The sequence below is a fragment of the Physella acuta genome, unplaced genomic scaffold, assembly GCF_028476545.2.
Source record: "Physella acuta isolate Inbredline_101_S28 unplaced genomic scaffold, ASM2847654v3 ptg000670l, whole genome shotgun sequence".
In the NCBI taxonomy this organism is placed as follows: domain Eukaryota; kingdom Metazoa; phylum Mollusca; class Gastropoda; family Physidae; genus Physella; species Physella acuta.
Genome location: NW_026732189.1, coordinates 179,372 through 200,000, shown reverse-complemented (window position 1 = coordinate 200,000; position 20,629 = coordinate 179,372). Strand labels below are relative to the sequence as shown.

The 20,629-nt window shown below is 33.5% G+C and overlaps 3 protein-coding genes across 3 annotated transcripts in view; 2 read left to right on the top strand and 1 right to left on the bottom strand.

Annotated features, from left to right (window-relative positions):
* Positions 1-1,538, bottom strand: part of LOC131949032 (fatty-acid amide hydrolase 2) — a 19,442-nt gene extending 17,904 nt beyond the window's left edge. The window contains exon 1 of the mRNA XM_059310802.1: positions 1,510-1,538. The gene's annotated coding sequence lies outside the window, so the exon portion shown is untranslated. The remainder of the gene's footprint in view (positions 1-1,509) is intronic.
* A 154-nt stretch (positions 1,539-1,692) lies between these two features.
* Positions 1,693-3,550, top strand: LOC131949034 (very-long-chain 3-oxoacyl-CoA reductase). The gene has a single exon (XM_059310803.1). The coding sequence runs from the start codon at positions 1,702-1,704 to the stop codon at positions 2,650-2,652; it is 951 nt and encodes a 316-aa protein (XP_059166786.1). The 5' UTR covers positions 1,693-1,701; the 3' UTR covers positions 2,653-3,550.
* A 3,057-nt stretch (positions 3,551-6,607) lies between these two features.
* On the top strand, positions 6,608-20,373 carry LOC131949031 (glutathione S-transferase 3, mitochondrial). The gene is made up of 5 exons (XM_059310796.1): positions 6,608-6,817; positions 19,073-19,137; positions 19,300-19,357; positions 19,623-19,695; positions 19,916-20,373. The coding sequence occupies exons 1-5, from the start codon at positions 6,695-6,697 to the stop codon at positions 20,014-20,016; spliced, it is 420 nt and encodes a 139-aa protein (XP_059166779.1). The 5' UTR covers positions 6,608-6,694; the 3' UTR covers positions 20,017-20,373.
* The last annotated feature ends 256 nt before the right edge of the window (positions 20,374-20,629 follow it).

The window sequence follows — 20,629 nt, the reverse complement described above, 5'->3', positions numbered from 1 at the left end:
AACTTTTTATAATAGAATAGAATCTCGTAAAAGAAAAAAGAAGTGCACACCAAGTGAAAAGTTTCCCTTTCAATCCTGACGGTCTATGGGGCAAGTGAAGTAGAGTTCACTTGTTTCTGTGACCTCGGCATATGAAGAGATATTGTGGTCAGCACTATGCCCAGCCGCCTTTACTTTCCCTAACGTGAGTTAGGTACCAATCAGAGTTGGGTGGACTCAGGGACGGTCTACTGACTTTAACTCGGATTCGAACTCGAGACTAACGGTTTAGCAGTCCAGCTCTCTACCGCTAGACCACTCCGTCCCACACCAAGTGAACGCCTAATAAAATGTGTATAAAAGTGCGGGATATTATTAGTACTTTATAAATTTACATGCGTTTTTTGAGAAATCGGAAATAGCGTAAATTAGTACTTTTGGTCAACGAAAATTACTCAAAATTTGACAGAAGGTAGAAAATTAGATCTTTTACTTACAAGTGAAATTTCATGCATCTATCTAAAATAGTACGCAACTTATAAGCTTTTGAAAAATTCAAAGAAGAAAAAGTACCACTTCCGGTTATCGAAAATCGCCCAAAAGTTGATAAGGATCTACGATTTTGATAAAATACTTATATATGAAATTTCCTCAACCTAGCTGTAACGGTACTCAAGTTATCGTGTTTACACACAGACAGACACACAGACATACGGACAGAATTGCAAAGTCCAGTTTTTACAACTCGATAACGCATAAAACGCCAAAACGTTTATATATTTGTATTTATAATTTTTGCCTGATTAAAATAAGTCCTCTATACTCCGGATGTGATGAAGGACTGAGGAGTAAAACGTTGAAAACTGTCAAAATTTCATGTTATTTTTGTACACGATTACAATACTTTCTCTATATTTCGTATATACGAGAAAGTAAAAAAATCCTTTAAGAGTATTAGGCCTACATGTCCATTATTAACATCAATCTTGGCCATCATGTTCAGAAACAAGATCGGGAACACAAGCTCACCTGAAAGAATTACACCTCTGCCAGCATCTTCCGTAAGCTCAAGTCGGCTAATTTCCAATGCAAATAATACACTTACTAAAACCAGTTTATTTCTTTTCATGGTTTTTTAAAAATATTATATATATATATATATATATATATATATATATATATATATATATATATATATACATACATATACATATATATATATATATATATATATATATATATATATATATATATATATATATATATATATATATATATAATTATATATATATATCCATAGACTGTAAATGTCTTATTTAGGAACTTGAACGGATAAGCCCTATTGGCATTTCAATTAATTTTAATTGAGAATATTGTTTTGAGTAACGAAATACCTTTAATACCACCGTGGGCCATATAATTTTATTTAGCCTAATTATATGTAATAATTAAAAAATAAGCTTCCCGTATGGATATGAGTGTAATTATTAAAGCGGACAATATTTTACTTTATTGGTAGATCTTACTTACTAATCCTGTCTGCGCCTTCGGCAAGTAAAGCTAATTAGGCTAAAAGTCGAATTTATTCTAATGCACTTATTTAGCCCGGAGCTCGTCTTGACGACACTACAAAATCACGTGACTATACGAAACAATTTTGACATTGGTGAAACGAAAGAAGAGACGCCAAATTCCATCTAGATCTAGATCTAGAAAAGAAAAATGCTGAAACATTATTTGGGTAGCTCGTCTGATATATTTGGACTTATCGGAGCCTTAACTACTGGAATAATAGCTTTCAAGGTAGCAGTTGGACTATTCCGGTTCCTAAGTGTTCACTTTGTATCTAAAATTCTTCCACTGTCTGCAAATCTAAAGAAAGCCGGCTCATGGGCAGTAATCACTGGCAGCACTGACGGTATCGGCAAGGCCTACGCAGAACAGCTTGCTGCAAGAGGCATTAATGTTGTACTCATTAGCAGGACTCTGTCAAGATTGACTGACATGGCAAAAGAAATAGAGGAAAAATATAAAGTCCAGACCCTCATCATAGCAGCAGACTTTACTCAAGGAAATATATACGAGGATATAAAATCCAAGCTACAGAATCTGGACATTAGTGTGTTAGTCAACAACGTAGGCATGTCTTATGAATATCCTGAATATTTTGGAGATGTGGACTCCCCTACTTTTGTTCAAGACATGTTACACATGAACTGCACATCAGTAGCTAAAATGACTGAAATTGTTTTGCCCTGCATGTTAAAGAAGAGGTGTGGTTATGTCATTAACATTGGATCAAGTGCAGGGACCAATCCTGTACCATTTCTTGCCCTCTATTCAGCCACCAAGGCTTTTGTTTCAACATTTAGCAATGCTCTACAACATGAATACGGTAGTAAAGGCATCACTTTTCAGTGTATTGTTCCATATTTTGTTGTGAGCAAGCTTAGCAAATTTCGCTATCCTTCATTGTTTGTGCCCTCGCCAACCACTTTTGTTAAGAATGCACTGAACACAGTGGGTATTCTGACACACACTACAGGTTACTGGGCTCATGAAATACAAGACATCTTTATGCCTTGGGTACCCATATACTTTGTAAAGGCAGCTTTCCTCACAGCAAGATCCAAGGCTTTAAAAAGAAAACAAACATCAAGCAAAACTGAATAGATTATCAATAATCCTAGAATTATTTTTAATGGAATTAACACTTTTTCCTCAAGTGAACATTACAATAATAATTTGTCTTTTTACTAGAATACTTTTATAAAATTATAATTATTTGCTGTAATCCTATGTTTATTAAATGTATTATATCAAAATATAGAGTAGATAAACATTGATATATGAGGTGCTTTATGTCACATTAGTAAGGGTAATTTGTGTAATTCAAAGGGTTGTGTATGGTAAAACTAAAAACCTATACAATGTGCTTGTATTTTTAATATTGGGTATGTACTTGCACATATTTTAAAAACTTTTAACATTTTATATGTGCTTGTTTGAAGATATTATTTGCTGCACTGTTCCTTTTTTGTCATGGTAGCTTTGTTTAACTCAAGTTTTTTTTTGTTACTCTAGAAAAGAAAACAATTACAGAATAAATCAAACACAAATTTCTGTCAGGGTATAAACCATAAAAGTTTTATAAGTTCAAAGAATAATAATTAAGCCATTTTTAAACACTGAAAGTTGAAAGTATTAAATGTAGTTGAACAGTTGTAACATTACAAATCAAAATAGCATCAATTTATATGAAACTAAAATCATTTATGTATTATATAATCATTCTATTCTATTAATATAACTAGTTCACATGCTTGTGATGAGTGGCTTTTTCACTTTTTCTTTTCATGAAAATGTATTAGTAAATTAACTATATGTGTTTTGTTAATAAACCTCATAACAAAGGCAAATAGTAAAATGTTAACTTCAAATAATTTGTCTTTTATATTGTTTTTATAATATTTCATTAGTATTTTTGCTCAGTATTTGTTTTCAAAATTTCATATTGACATCTGTTGTTTTAAGGTTATATTTTTGAATTAAAAAAATTCCAGATAAATTAGCTTGGTATTTTTTATTTTAGAACAGATATACATTTTCTTTTTGTTAATATACAATCAAATGTTAACAATATTATACACTTATTAGAAATCCCAACAATTATTTATATGGCTAGCTCTTTATGACTTATTTTTTACTCAACTGAAAACCATGAAAATGTGATGTATAATAATTATGAAAATTAGAGGATCTTATTCAAATTTTGACTCTGCACTCATCTTCATTAAGATTGAACTTCAGCCAAGAATACCACTGGTGGTTGTCATTTACTTTTGTACACAGGCTTAAGATTTAATCAGTCTAAAGAATCACTGTAAAACAAATTGTAAACTGTAAGCCTGTATCAATATGCAAATTACTTTTCTAAAACTCGCTGAATAATGGCTGCTATCAAGACCCATTGATTAAGTGAAAGATGACGTTATTTTTGCAGTATTTTAAGAAAGAGTATTTGCAGAGGCATTATATGAAAGATAAACTTTCAACTGGAACAAGAGGTGAACTTTTGAGGAGTGTGTGATGTACTCAATGTTTCTTGCAGTCTTTTAGACGTGGGGGGAGGCAGACTTAAATTTCTAGGGGTAGACATCTTTTTTTTTCTAATTTATTCAGGGTGAGGGTGTGGAAATGCTCTCACCTCCCCCCCCCCCTTCCCTAAAGAATGCCTAAAAGAAACACTGGTTTTACCATGAGTAGGCAATTATTTTTATGATCACAATACAGCGTCTGGCTAGTAACAAACTATTAACACATCCATTTCTGCAAATACTGAGGTGATACCCTGAATACAACATGTTGATAACTGAACAGGTAAAAATTAGGTGAAGTTTTTGATAGGAAATTGAACCATCATCTAGTTTCTCAGCTGAGCCAAGATGTTTTAATAATAGTGCTGTTACTTACTAAAAAAGCCTTTAATTACAAGCTTTTATTACAAGCTTTTATTTAACTCACTTCCTCTGTCGTCAGTCCAGACGGAAACGCAGGAGTGAAAATTCGGACAGTTCTACTTGACCGATACGATTCACAGTTGGCACGTGGGTCAAGACATGAAGACAATGCAATCTGAAACTAAATTTGACTTAATTGGATGCCTAATTAATTTTTTATGAATTAATTAAAATTTGGACCGAATTAGTAGGCATGTCTAGCCAACCACACCACACGCGTCATCACCTTCATTCAATAGCCGCGCCATCACGTAATAGCTGCGTTCAAAAACCATTGCGCGCCTACTGAACGTGATGTTCAGTTGTTCAGTAGGCGCGCAATGGTTTTTAGTCATGTAACTCTATTATAAATAAAACATGTAAAGTACTGAAAAAAAAATTAATAAAAAACGTTTTAATAACAAGCTTTTATGTAATGATGCACTAAAAAGTAGAAAATAAATTATAGACTACTATTTAAATAACTATAAAGAAAAGCGTGGGTGTCTTCCTTAACATTAGTAAAGGTATCCAATAGATACTAAAGTGACCCACGCTTTTCTTTATAGTTATTTAAATAGTAGTCTATAATTTATTTTCTACTTTTTAGTGCATCATTACATAAAAGCTTGTTATTAAAACGTTTTTTATGAATTTTTTTTTTAACTCACTTCCTCTGTCTGTCGTAAGTCGTCAGTCGTCAGTCTAGACGGAAACGCAGGAGTGAAAATTCGGACAGTTCTACTTGACCGATACGATTCACATTTGGCACGTGGGTCAAGACATGAAGACAATGCAATCTGAAACTAAATTTGACTTAATTGGATGCCTAATTGATTTTTTATGAATTAATTAAAATTTGGACCGAATTAGTAGGCATGTCTAGCCAACCACACCACACGCGTCATCAATAGCTGCGCCATCACGACCACGTAATGGCTGCGTTCAAAAACCATTGCGCGCCTACTGAACGTGATATTCAGTAGGCGCGCAATGGTTTTTAGTCATGTAACTCTATTGTAGATAAAACATGTAAAGTACTGAAAAAAAAATTCATAAAAAACGTTTTAATAACAAGCTTTTATGTAATGATGCACTAAAAAGTAGAAAATAAATTATAGACTACTATTTAAATAACTATAAAGAAAAGCGTGGGTGTCTTCCTTAACATTAGTAAAGGTATCCAATAGATACTAAAGTGACCCACGCTTTTCTTGATAGTTATTTAAATAGTAGTCTATAATTTATTTTCTACTTTTTAGTGCATCATTACATAAAAGCTTGTTATTAAAACGTTTTTTATGAATTTTTTTTTCTCTTCTGTTGTTGAAAATAGCAATTAGTTATCATTTTGCACTCTGGGAAATCAAATCTATTAGGTAGGCCTTATATACTTATAAACAACTAACTATACATTTTTTTGGATCCTGAAAAATAAGCTAGGCTGTGTGCAAATTTGAAAAAAGAAAATTTTCATTCTGCAAATTTTTTTTAAAAATAAGTGCTACATGTCTATTATGGGGGTCGTCCATAAATGACGTCACACTCGTAAGGGGGGTGGGTCAGTAAGTTTGTGACGGTGTGTTATGAGTGGGGGGGGGGTCAGATGGTGCTACGTCACACTTTTGGATTATAAAAAAAGCAATGTTAGAAAACGAATTTCAGACGTTATTTCGCGTTTTAGAAAACGGTTTTTAATAAATTGTTAAAGGAATTGATTGAAATACTATATTTTGACATTTCAGAGGTAAAAATCGTCAAAAAAGCGTGACGTCATTTGAGGATGGCCCCTATGCCCAATATATACGCCTGTAACAGTTTTAAAACTTTGATAATTAATTGAAACAGCAATTTAAACTTTGTTAGGGTATAACAAAATCTAAGAATCAAATAACCTGCTGCAAAATAATATAAAAAAAAACTTTTTTTTATTTTGTGTCAGGTTTTTGTAATTTTATTAGACAAGGGTCACATGACCAACTGAACTAAATCTAGATAAAGTATATATCTATTATTTATAGTTATAGAAGTTATGTATTGTTTGAGAAAATAAATAAAATAATGCAGTTAAAAGCATATAGATCTAGGCCTTTTAAATTTGGCAACCATTTAATCTTTTGATCTGGCAAGTTCATCACAAAAAAAGTTGCAAAGGTCATAGGCCTAAGCAATATTTTGGAAATCTGTTGTAAGCGTAGTTAGATTATCCCGGTACAATGTCAGGCTACCAACTTCCACCCGATTATGGCTACTGTGCTTTGGTTGTCGCTGGAAGCTGGGGTGTATTGAATTATTTAGGTTTTCGTGTCATGCAAGCAAGAAAAAAGTACGATGTTCAGGTTTGTAAATTCTATTTTCACAAAAAACAAGCAGACAAGATCCAACAGTCTACTTTTAAGTTTTTCATTCTCACCCTCTTTTTTAATTTTGATGAGTCATGATGATAAAATATATAGATCTAGAATTATAGATGTCTAGATCTAGATAGATAGATCTATATTGATAAATTTAATTATTAATTATATAGGCATTCCATTAAAAAAATTAAAATTGGCTAATTAAATGTATGAGCATTGCAAAAATATTGTGCTTGATGTAACTAGAATAACACTGAAAATTTTTTCTTTCTAGCTTCAGTAGTTTTTTTTTAATGAATTTTTTACGTAATTGGTGAATGTCCACTATATTTCTTTGTAAGTCATGAAAATCACTGTCCCCTAACTTTGAAATAGCACTGCTCAGTTATTTTTAAAGATACAATGTTAAAACTTTGCAGGATCTTACTTCAGCATGTTAGAATAACATATATTAATTGAAATCATTAAGTCATTCACTGGGAGCAGAATAATTAGCATTCCTTTAAGGGATACATTACGGCTATTATGGGCCCTAATTTCTAAGTTGCACTGCTCAGTTGTTTTTAAAACTACAATGTTTAAACTTTGCAGGATCTTACTTCAGCATGTTTGAATTACATATATTAATTGAAATCATTAATTCATTCACTGGGAGCAGAATAATTAGCATTCCTTTAAGGGATACATTTTGACTATTATGGGCCCTAATTTCTAAGTTGCACTGCTCAGTTGTTTTTCAAGGTACAATGTTAAAACTCTGCATGATCTTACTTCAGCATGTTTGAATTACATTTATTAATTTAATTATTAATAGACTTGCCAGTAGCAGAACAAATTGAATAAAAAGGTAGTAGGCACTAATTTGTTTTTAATAAATTAAACCGAACAATTTATCTTAGGCACACTGGCAAGCCAGGAGTTTTATTTACTGAATGGTTGTCTTTAAAAACTATTATTATTAGCAACACAACAAGTAGAATAACTTAAATAACATTTCAGGAAGCCTGCACCAAATTAATAACATTGCAAGTAAAAAAACAACTCATCTCTGACTATTATCTTATTAGGATAAATGTTTTATATTAAATGATTCTCAATAAATAATTAAATTTACACAATTAAACAAAAAGCAAAGTTAAGGGGATATGCTATGTTTTTTTCTATTTTTTACAGTTTAAGATCTAAAGCCTTTTGAATACTTTAATCATATTTGGCATATAAAAGTAAGTACTGAACAGCAAAAAAAAAAAGGTCGAAAACAATTTTGGTTGTCATGGAAATCAAAAAACCTCCGCCATTTTGAATTTTTCGGTACTTTTAAAAATGCTAAGGCTTTTTTATTTATGCATCTATAGCAATCAAATTTAAACTGCTTATATTTCAGTATATATTAAAACTTTTGTCACGACAACTTTTTGAAATAATTACTAGTAAGAATTTTACAAGGTCTAAAATATCGTACCCATTCAAAAGCTTCAAAATGTGCATATTAATTACCAAATACTTTTTTTCTATGAAAGCAATCACAATTCCCTCGTGACAAAAGTTGTATTTTTGCATCAAGAACGTTTACTGAAAATATGGTTGGTATTGTTTAATAAATAAAAAAGTAGTAGGCTTTTTAGTGTTAAATACCTGCGAACTGAGAAAAACCGCAAAAAGTAACGAAAACTAGGTCAGGTAAGTACCATATCTGCGTAAACTGCAAAGCCGATTGTAAGCTTTGGGTGTTTCCGAGATGTAGGAAATTAAGTTTATTAAATACACGAGGAATCCAGCTTTCCAATGATGTCAAATACAATATAATGACGGATATAAAACTTTTCATAGAGAGCTTGTAAGATTGGGAAAAATTGATAATTTTTTATTAATAGGGTCATAAAAATCGTAATTCAAACACATAAAATATTTTTTTTTCTTTAAAGTTATTATTTTCTATATACAAAAATGGACAAAGTATCCAAAAGTGCAAGAAACCCATCATGACAAAAAACAAGAAATTTTGTGATTTTTTTCCGCGCATATCCCCTTAATATATACATCAAAACAATAAACTTTTAAGGTAGACATAGCTTACATCAATACAATAACAGGTGAGACTTATACCAAGTTAAGCTTTGTACAACATGGACTACTACTGTCATCCTAGCTACTAAACACAAGGTCACCTGTCAGTAAATCAGTGACTAGAGATGTCATTGTCATGTCATAGTCAACACTGTCAGTTTCCAATTCATCAGGTCCCCAGTAAGTAATTGTACATTTCATTGTCTTAGTCTTCTGTTGCTTAAAATTTACCACTCTGCCAGAATACATTTTATCAACTCCTTCCTCTGTCCATAAATGCTTAAGTAGATGTCCTGTATAGGTTTCAGTCAGTTCAGACATAGGATTTTCTGAAGTAATATACATTGCAATGAGCCCCATAACTTCAGATGACGCAGATGAAAACACACTAGCATTCAGATCTTTAGCACTCAAAGCCATAGCAACCTCTTTTTCTAGAGCCTTACGGTTGGATTGTTCATGTTTCTGACCAGCTTCTAGCATTCGACGCATCATCACTGCTTCCATCATCTTCTTCCTTTGTGCTGCAAGTTCCCTTGCTCTGTACCCCTCTTTCATTGCAAAATAAACTAATCTATGTTGGGTCATTTTGTCCTGTTGCAGAAGCCATCCTACAGTATCATTTGTCCGTCCTCTCACCTTTCCGTCTACAAAACCAGCTGTCGCATTAGGAGCCCGACGCCATAAATAGTCAGTCATTCCTAATATTCTCTCAGCTGCCATGTTGTGTGAAGGAGCAGTTTAAGCTTGTGTCAACTGCTCAACTGTAGGGCTAGAAAGGTCGCCACTGGTATATCGAACAAACTGGCGGTCAAAGACCTTAACAATTTCATGTAATATTTGCTTCAAAGTTTGCTTTACTTTATCCCTGTGGGATTCAATATTGTTGATGATTGCTGTCAGCACCATGTCTGAAGCTGCATCAATGGGTTCATTAAAAACATTCACAGTGGGACATAACAACTCTTCTGGCTCAGCAGCAAACCTGTCCAAAACATTTTTAGAGCTTTGTATCACAGGGACCATGTCTAAATTCATTGAATTTGCATAGAATTTAGTCATCCATGGCCCTGTGACTGTTTTTCCGATTAACCCGAGTGCAATTAATTGAGCAACAACCCTAGGGTCATCCAGCTCTTCCTTAATGCTTTTTTTAAGGTTGGTGCCTCCTAATTCAACAAATTTCTTCAGCTCTTTCAGATATAAAATTATAATTCCAGCTGAATGGAATAAAATGTGCAACCGGTTACCGACGTACCAAAGGAAAACTCCCACTGGAATATTTTTTTCTCTAAAATAGGTCTTGAACCCGCTAGGGTCTCCACTGGATTGCTTGTATCTGAGCTTGGAAATACTCAAAGTACAGTGCAATGTCTTGTTGCCTATCTCAGTATCATTTTCCAATGCTCTTCTGGCACCAGCAGCAAAACTATCTAGCGGATGAACATTGCAATTCAATTCCAGCAGGTGTGTCTGTAACAAAGTATTCAGCTGGTTTACAACACTATGATTCACAGCTGCCCTATCTGTCACAGTGGATTTAATGGTGGATATAAGAGTTTTGTACAGCTGCTCTAAATTTGGATGATTTATGTATTTACAATATATGTTTACAATATCTTTTAACTTAACACTAATATGTTCTATGTAATCTACAGCTTTACCACCAGGTAAAGGTTTTACATCAACAGCAAGAGTTTTACCTGCAGCAGAAATATGGATTTCATTTACATGACTACCATCAATGGTGGTTGCATCCCATGACAGTGTAGCACCATCAAGGGATGCAAGTGCCTCGCCAACCTGCAGATCAGCTAAAATGCCTATTTCATAAGCCATTTGAGCCACTGTAGATTTGCGAGGCACGCAGTCAAGTTTCATTCCAGCTTCCTGCTCCAGGAAAAACTGTAATAGCTGTCCAGCAGCTGACACAGAAACATTTTTCAACAAAGATTGGTACATACAAATTCTCATAGAAGTACCATAATGCTTTCCTTCTTTGGTTACAATAGTTTGTCCCTCTTCTTGGGGTTCTTGCATGTTGATGGCATTATCATACATTAATTCTAAATCATTGACCATTGATTTTAAATTTTTGATGGTTTTGTTTTTGATCTTGACCACATTTTCTAGTGCTTCAATTTTTCTTTCTCTTCTTGATAATTTTTTCTTTAAACTGGCAACTTGATTCAGTTTCATTTTGTATTGGATGGAATCTGCAAACGGATTGCAGTTAAGTTTTTTTTTAATCTCTACTTTCTCTGCTTCCAACTGTCTATTCTTTTTCTCTTGTTTGAGGAGTCTGTCAGTGAGTCATTTAATTTTTTTATTTAGATCTTTAATTTGAAAAACTTTATTTGATTGAAGTTCATTTTGATAGAATTTTAAACTAGTTTTCAATTTTTTATTTGATTTCAATAACTGTTCTGTAGACTTTCTTTTGTATGCACAACTTACACAGTCTTGTTTAAGTTTTAAAGGTGAGGCTTGTTTTGGGGGGATTAGTGTTGTTATTAATTCAGGTGCTAACTTAGAGACAATCCCCTTTTCTTTAGGTACAGGCTCTTGAAATGGCATTTCCATAAAATTTATAATTTTATCCCATTGTGCTTGTGGCTTAAGAGATCTAAACTTCACACATAATCTGTTGATTTTATTATAAAGTTGATGACTGTTACTTGATGCTGGTATTATATCTTCCAAAACTTGCACTGCCTTTTTAATTTGTTTTTTATTTTCATACCATACATGAATTATATGGCCTTGCTTTATGCCAGCTGCTGTCCGAAAGTCAGAATACTGATTAATCAGAATTGGTAAATCTTTGGCAGAATGCTTATCAGGGCTCCCAGAGCCTGTAGATTTACCACCTGCTGAAGTATTCATTTCCTCATCCATACTCTTGATCATATATCTAGAGGAAAAGAAATCAACATTAATACTACTGTAAAAGTAGAATTTATTGTTTTATTAGAGGCAAGTGTGTAGCATAATAAAGTAAGGGATAAGGAAATATATGCTTAAAATAATTTCTTTTCTTGAGTGGTAATTTATTATTGGTTATTAGCTTAATGTGCAAAAAAAAAAACCCACTGGCTTTCTTCAACAGCCTTTAACATATTTATACATCTTTTATTTTTAAAAGGCAATCATTTATTTGCAATAAACTCTACGATTAAGGAACAAGTGAACATTTATAAAGGCGACGCCGGCCCCCACGCCCCTATAGGCTTTCCGGTCTCGCCATATTTTTTTATTATAAAATGGCGTTATTGTGGTGAATCAAACACCCTTTTTTCGGTCAAAATACCACTAGAAAACGTACCTCAAATTAGATGAAATCATTATTAACTTATAATATACATAATGTAATTTTTGAGAATACAAAGAGATAGCTTGATAAACTCACCTTTCTATCAAAAGTTGTCGTTGAAACACGAACAAAATTAGACCACGTTTCGCAATATTATAACTTGGAGAAGGAAGAGAGAAAAGTAATGTAGTTAGCAGTTTAAAATCACACATTATTTCATTAAATTGGTGAAAAGTTGGCCCGACTACGAAATCGAATCGATTACTTTAAAATCCCTATATTTTCTCACTATGTATTTCAATAAGGAAGATAATCGACGAAATTTTACAATAGCGAAATTCCCCGGTTGCCGTTCTTAAAGCAAGATGTCGGCGATGCCGACATCGCTAAATTATATAATTAAATGTTATTAGTAGATTCTAGATGTCTAGATCTAGATAATCCAGATCTAGAAAAATAGTAGGACTTTAAACTTTAATGACTTCAATTTCTAAGGCCTAGCCTATTATTTAAAATTAAAACACTATTTACAATTTATTTAGTAAATAAATAAATAGGCCTAGAGTAAAAAGTGGCATCTGCGGACAGACGTAGCAAAAAAATCGGAACTCACGATTTCAATTGAGCGCCATTCAGTAACCGTTTCACAAAGAAACAAACCGAAAGTACTGTGTTACTCCGCATTCTTTCTAGTTTAATCACGTATGAGTCATTTTGTATTCATACGCATAGCATTGGATGTATTAAAATTTTTAGTGGTGAGACTCCGTGCGGACACGAAGCGCACTAGTTTTAATATTTTATTTTCTGTGCGGACACGTGCTCCTTATGCGGACGAAGCAAATTTTGTTCGTTTAGTTTCTATTTTAATAATTGAAATAAATATGTTACACATGTAAATAGTGTTGTTGATAGTTTAATAAATTAATATACTGAAAAAAAAAAAAATACAAAGAGACATATACAAGTTTTAATCAAATTTATTAACATCAAGATAATATTTGTTCTGAATCGAGATGTAGAAATAGAATATCAATTTACAGTAATTAAACTAAAGAAAAGTAGAGAATATAAAATGAATTTATATTATATACACAAATTACACATTATATACATCAAAGTACACCATAACATGCATTTATATTGCATTATATATACACAAAAAATTGCCTAAAAATTTAAAAAACATATAATGCATCTTTAAATCAGTATGGTGATCAGTGATTGGGGCGACACGTGTCGCACACAAAGTGAAAATTCTGCAGCTGTTCTGCAGTTAAATCCTTTGCTGTTTGTGTGCAACACGTGTGCCACCAGGAATCACAGAGATCGCACTGCACCTAAAGATTGCGTCTGAAACCAATAGATGTCATGAGACACCCAGAACAACATTCTGTTGGGCCATCACCCACATCTAGCTTGACATCATTAATACACACGTTGTCATCACTATCAAGCTCCATTGGCGTATCATTTAGCTTCATTCTTTTAGCCCTTCTTTGCTTGTCCCCCCCATTCTTTATCTTTGCCTCTTCTTCTTTCTTCTGCATTCATTCTTTTTTTTTTCCTTTCTTTAATCAACTTTTGATATTCTTTACTCTCTTCTCTTTTCTTTTTTGCCTCCTCGCGTATCATCTTTGTACACACTTTTTGTCTTTCTATCTCTTCTTTTTCCTTTAATTTTTTTTTCAAGGCATCCCTAAATTGAAGGCCACTCACCAGATGAGGCATCGTTGGCATAACTTTTTTTTTCCCTTTGCCCTTTCCTTTCTTACTAAATGAAGGGATCTTCAGAATGTCGTCGACTGTCATAGCCACCTTTGTTTGGGGCTGCTCTGGTGTTACTTCCCCTGTTCTTATCAGTGATTTTGACAGATTGATAAATTTGTTAAAGTCCTCCTCTTCTTGGGGATAGGCAAAAGGCGATTTTTGTGTCCCCGCAAGACGTGTGAAAAACCCGACCAGTTGTCTTTTTGAAAGGTCTTTTTTAAAAAAGAAGACGAATTCCTTCAAAATCTTCAACTGCTCCTCGCTGAACTCAGCATCTTCTTGATTTGAGCTGTTGTCCAGAATTTGAGTTGATGGTCCTGGGTAGTTGTCTGTAGTGTCCAGAATTTGAGTTGATGGTCCTGGGTAGTTGTCGGTAGTGTCCAGAATTTGAGTTGATGGTCCTGGGTAGTTGTCGGTAGTGTCCAGAATTTGAGTTGATGGTCCTGGGTAGTTGTCGGTAGTGTCCAGAATTTGAGTTGATGGTCCTGGGTAGTTGTCTGTAGTGTCCAGAATTTGAGTTGATGGTCCTGGGTAGTTGTCGGTAGTGTCCAGAATTTGAGTTGATGGTCCTGGGTAGTTGTCGGTAGTGTCCAGAATTTGAGTTGATGGTCCTGGGTAGTTGTCTGTAGTGTCCAGAATTTGAGTTGATGGTCCTGGGTAGTTGTCGGTAGTGTCCAGAATTTGAGTTGATGGTCCTGGGTAGTTGTCTGTAGTGTCCAGAATTTGAGTTGATGGTCCTGGGTAGTTGTCTGTAGTGTCCAGAATTTGAGTTGATGGTCCTGGGTAGTTGTCTGTAGTGTCCAGAATTTGAGTTGATGGTCCTGGGTAGTTGTCTGTAGTGTCCAGAATTTGAGTTGATGGTCCTGGGTAGTTGTCTGTAGTGTCCAGAATGTGAGTTGATGGTCCTGTGTCAAAATCAATGGGGGGCAAAACTATTATTTGTTGGTCGCATTGGTTGTCAGGGCTAGTTAGGGGTGGTTCAGGTGTGGGTAAATTTTGATGGGTTGTTGCAGCAGTAGCATCACCTGCTGGCGTGGCAACGTACACCATACTAGGTGCCAACTTGCAGGAATTCAGCACCTTGTCTGGGTTAAATGGGTAGCCTATATACCCGCAGCCTTGAAACTCTTGGCAGCAATATCAGGCAATGCTGCTTTTGCCCAAACAGGTTTCAGTACTTTGGCGAACGACTCAAGGTTAACTCCGTCCCCTGTTTCTGCCACATGGGCACGTATAGCGTCAGCCCATGCAGGCTTGATCACGCCAAAGAAAGCCTGATCTAATGGCTGCATTAGGTGACTGGCATGAGCTAGCAGACAGTATAGAACTATGCAGTTTTCTGCGCATAGTTCGGATGTCTCCACAAGTGATGTGTGGCTGGTGTGGCCATCCACCAGAAGAAGGACTGGTTTTTTGAGGTGGTCTACACTTGGGATAAAGCAATCCCTAATCCAAGAGTGAAAAATTGCAGCGTTAATCCACCCATTGTCGGATAGCTGTAGGTTCGCCTCAGGGAAACCATCTAACAAATTTCTGTTTGGGATGCGTTTATATGGATAAATCAGCATGGGCGGTGTGTACTGCCCAGCAGCACGAGCACACGCCAAAACTGTAACTTGGTGTTTGACGTGACATTGTACACGTGTTTTGAGCCTTTGCACACTACAACTTTCCTGCTTTTTACGTCAAAACCGAAACCGGTTTCATCGGCATTAAATACCCTCTCAGGGGATTCCAAAATTGTCGGGTCAATGCCATCGACACAGGCTTTGAAGGTGGCAAACCATTTTGCCACAGCTGCTGGGGTTACAGTTGCTCGCTCTTTGCCGAGGGGCATGGGGGTTCTCGCAGACAGAAACGGGTGGCGCTTCAAAAAATTATAAAGCCACTTGTTTGATGGCAATTCTGTTTTGCTTTTGCAAGCAGCGTTTCTCGTTGCCATGATCGCTTTTGCCGTTTCTTTAACATCTTCATGGGTCTTTCCAAACCCGCGCTGGGCCGACTCCATCAACCACTTGGCCAACCGGTTCTCCTCTTCTGGTGTTAGAAGAGTACTTTCAGTGACCACGACTGGCAGTCTCTCCTTCATTTTATCTTGTAGTGTGGAGCTAGGGATTCCAAATTTGGAAGCTGCCTCCCTTACAGAGAATTGTTTAGATTGGATGGCTGCTATAGCAGTTTTAACAATTTCAGGGTCATGTGAGACCCGACTGATTTTTTTTTTTTTCATTTTTTGATTAGTAGACGTTTGTGGAGATTGATGATCTAAAAAAAATTAAAAAACTATTAACATTTAAAAAAAAAACCTTAGATTTAGACTTAGATTTAAATATAGATATTTTTATTTAAAGTGTAAGTAGGCCCTAATATAGTCGGATTTTTTTTTTTTTGGTGTCCGCAAAAGGTTAACCCTTCAAAAAGTATATCCCTTATGCGGACACCCCAATTTTTCCTTTAAGATAGCTTAAACAACCTTAACTATGATATTTATAGTGTTCTATATATATATATATAAGCTATTTATAGTTAACCCAGTTAAATAAGCTATGATTGGCTCGTTTTATTCCACTAATCCGGGGCCTAGTGCTCTTCATCCGGGGTATGTTAACTAAAGAAAACATCTTACCTCGAGACTTTCAAAAATTCCAATTCGTCTTCCACTAGGAGGGAAAAAAAAGGACTTGACCCGGATGTGTTTAAAAATGGACATGCATAGTGTCGTTTGCTGCAATTCCGTATAAAACATTAATACCATTTTTATATTAAGCGAAAAGCAGCAAAGTGTCCACACTGGGGAAACTGTCCGCAGACGCCACTTTACTCTAGTATTTATTTACTAAATTTAGGCCATTTTTTTTTAGGCCTACTAATTTAATTGTATTATTTTTATGATTTCTCTAGTCAAGAATAGTTTAGTTAAGTTATAGATCTAGATCTAAGTAGTATGTACTATTAAGTAAGAACCACAAGTGGGTGGTTTACCGTTTTAACGTTTATTTAACTCATTTTGTTTTGTTGATTTAATTTAGCGTTAGAAGTTAGAGCATAGGGTCGATATATTATATAGGTATTAGGTAATCTATCGGTTTAGGTACGTAACAAAGCCCTAGACTAGTAATGTGAAAATCAGGTGACACCTTAAATTTTAATAATTATTTCACGTTTTGAGGAGGATTTATGTTTTGAAAAATACAATGAAAAATGTTTCCCTGTTTCATTTATGTACCTGTTTTTAAACAATTGAATTAATAACTTTTCAGTAATAAATGAAAACTAGCAATGTTTCCAATAGATGCAACATTGCTCATTTACTATAGCAGCCATCTTTTTGAAGTTTTTTTTTATAAACTTATAGCGTGAGATTGAGAAGAAGCCACTCTAACTTACAGATGGCCGCTTTTTATATAGCAAATCCTGCTCGCAAACACTGCTGTTTAAAGTTAATTTCTTGCCTATATTTATTATATTTAGCCATTGATTTAGGTTTATTATTCATTTATCTATAATATTTGACACAAATATATCACAATATACTTCTATTAAAGCCTTGACAATGAGGTAACTTTTTCGTACATTACTAGCCGCAGGCGATTTTACGTACCTAAAACAATAGATTACCAACATTTATATTATAATAGATCTAGAGTTAGAGGCTATTGTTTTCAAATTAATATTTTTAAAATAGATGCAAAAATGAAAAAAAAATTGAAAAGTAATATAAATAGGCCTAATTGTACTAGATCTAGATCTAGAACAAGGTTATAAATAATAAATAGCTGCACCTCAGTAGATTTGGAAAAGCGGTTGCTTTGTGTATTGGAAATTAATATCATTTTAATTTTAAATTAATAAGAGACAGTGGTAAAAAAAAATATTTGAAAAATCAGTCTAGAGCTTTGGGCAGTTTTTAAATATGAAAGTTATCTCATTGACTAATGGTCAGCCTATAATAAATAATATATTAACTTTACTTCTTATTAGATTCTAGATCTAGATTCTCTACTTGTGTTTGTTACTAAAGCTAACACTGAAGTCTTATCCCTAACTTAAAACTTTAAAATGCTGGTAATCATTCTGTAAAACCAGAAATTATCCAGTAATGTTTGTGGAGTTTTGTTAACATTAATTATTGTAAACCATTTTTTATTTGACCGTTAAAATATAATTAAGTCGATGTAGGCCTACTAAATTAAAACTTACTTTTAAGTCAATAGTTAAATCAAGTGTAGTAACTAGTTTAATTTTTTTTGCAGAGGATTTGTGAAAATCATTTTAGAATAAGATCTAGATCTAGGCCTAGTAAAATGATTACGCAAATATTAAAAATGATTAGAACAATGTTTAGTAGCAGCAATAATTTTCTGTATTCTAACCTAACCAGAACTCTAACTTAACTTTTAGTAAATCATACTAATTATAGTAATTTCTTATCCCAGCACTAAACCTGATTTTACTACTAGATCTACTAACATTAACCTAATTAACACATAAACATTTTATAGAATAGTCCATTGTTGATCACTGGTAGTAGTAGTACAAAGCTAAAAGTTAGATCTATGATATTGATATTGTTGAATAAGGGATAGTTTTAGCATTGACATTTGCCAGTTATGTTAGTTCTTAATTTCTCACCAGTATCTTTTATTAAAGAAAATTCCATTATCGAAGAATTATTACATATAAGCATACTCTAAATATAAGATATACTACCGACAACTTAACCCACCTATTTTTGAAAATCTTTTGTCTGACATTGGTATCATCAAAACTCCAACACTTGAAATATTAATAAATCATATTATTTTCTTCTTGTATTTTACCACATGTGCCTGTTCAATTTTCTCAACTACACATATTTGTGGACAGTTTATTATTTGGACAGGTTCTACATTAGTGTAATTGGCAAAACAGTAGAAACCAACCAATATAACAAGTTTTGCTGGTTATTTTGCTTTTTGTGCATATTTTAGGGTTCATGCATCGATTGCTTTGAAATTAATCTTGTGATATTATTAATTTAACTTTCATAAATTTTTGTTTAAAAACTACAAAATAATAAAAAGATAATTTTTCTATTTTATTTTTAGTATCCCAATTTGTACAGCGATACCAGCCGTGAATTTAACTGTATCCAGCGAGCGCATCAAAACACGTAAGATTGCTGTGCATGTCATTTTTAAGAATTTTGCATATCCATTGGTTTCAATGAAATTTTTGTCAGTTTTTAAATTTGAACTTGCATTGAAATACTTAATATGCAACATAATGACAATGTATCTCATGAATGTTTGATATAAATGAATTCATATTTCAGACTAGAGGTGTATCCCCAATTTCTTGCCTTTCTTTTGTTGGGAGGGCTTCAGCTGCCTGTAAGTAGATTTATTCTTATGGGAAAAAAGTTGATATGAAAACCAAGATGTTATCTATATATATGTCAAATAAAGTTTTACAATATGATGGCTAAATTTAATCTTATAATTATAACAGTTCCATCATTCATGGCTTAGTTTGTTGAAATAAAAACTGAAAAAAAACAAAGACAGTGACCTCCCCTTTTTATAAGATCAAGACTTGCTTTGTTATATTTTAGAATGCTGTGTTTAAAAATATTGAAATGGTATATCTGATCAACAGAGGCTAAGTGCTGGCTTTGGTGCTCTCTGGCTTGTCAGCAGGATTGTTTATGCTCATGGCTACTACACCTTTGGTGAGATCATTTTACTACACTTTGGACAAAATTTGAAACTATTTTTTATTAGTTTTGTATTGCGCAAACCTAAAATCTCTATTTTAATTAACTTGATAATAAAAATTTTAAACTAAACAATTAGCAGTTTATCAGAAGTAATGTTAATGGCTGAAAATATTGGTAAAGATGTAACGATTTACAAATTTTAAAATTGAATGGCTATTTTTATAACCCACAGATCCATCCAAGCGAAACCGTGGAGCTTTTGGGTACATCGGTTTTCTGGGCCTTTTGGTCAACACTGTCTTGTTTGGGCTCAACAGCACTGGCTTTATCTAAACCTGCCTCAACTGTTTCTCAACTCGCAGTTATGTTTTTTTCTGCCAAGCACCAATTAATTAGTTCATTTTTTATGTTTTTGTGATGTATAAGACTGTAGTAAACTTTTTTCTGTCCATATTTATGTTAAAAAAAATAAATTTACCAAAATCCGTTATCGTAACTAAATTCAAATGTTAAAGTTATTGCTGACAATTTACATTTTTAAAATTGTGGTTCTCATCATTGCATATTTGAACATGTTCTTCGTTTGCCAATATTTTGTGTTTAGCTCTTTTGCTAATCTTTTTTATACCCAACATTTTACATTGATAACTGTTGTTAAATGAGAAAATTTTGAAAATAAATATTTACCTGATAATTTGTATTTTTAGTGATTTAATACTACAGCTGATAATATAGATGGTTATATCATAAGATACATTTTTAAAAAGAATTTGGCTAAGACAATCTCAAATGAATGCTTACAAGATGTAAACAGACCTACAATATACCCAAAATAACATAAACTAATGCTATCATGGAAAGGGTAATGTAAGCCTAGGAATGTCTTGGAATTAGGGAATAAACTAAAATTGCATAATCTGGAGTTATTATTATTAAGCTATCTATA

Bases quoted from the DNA above. Each gene is read 5' to 3' on its own strand.
- LOC131949034 (XM_059310803.1), top strand. From the start codon at position 1,702: ATGCTGAAACATTATTTGGGTAGCTCGTCTGATATATTTGGACTTATC.
- LOC131949031 (XM_059310796.1), top strand. From the start codon at position 6,695: ATGTCAGGCTACCAACTTCCACCCGATTATGGCTACTGTGCTTTGGTT. The intron at 6,818-19,072 runs GTTTGTAAATTC...TTTTATTTTTAG, and splicing joins GAAAAAAGTACGATGTTCAG to TATCCCAATTTGTACAGCGA. The intron at 19,358-19,622 runs GTAAGTAGATTT...TCTGATCAACAG, and splicing joins TGGGAGGGCTTCAGCTGCCT to AGGCTAAGTGCTGGCTTTGG.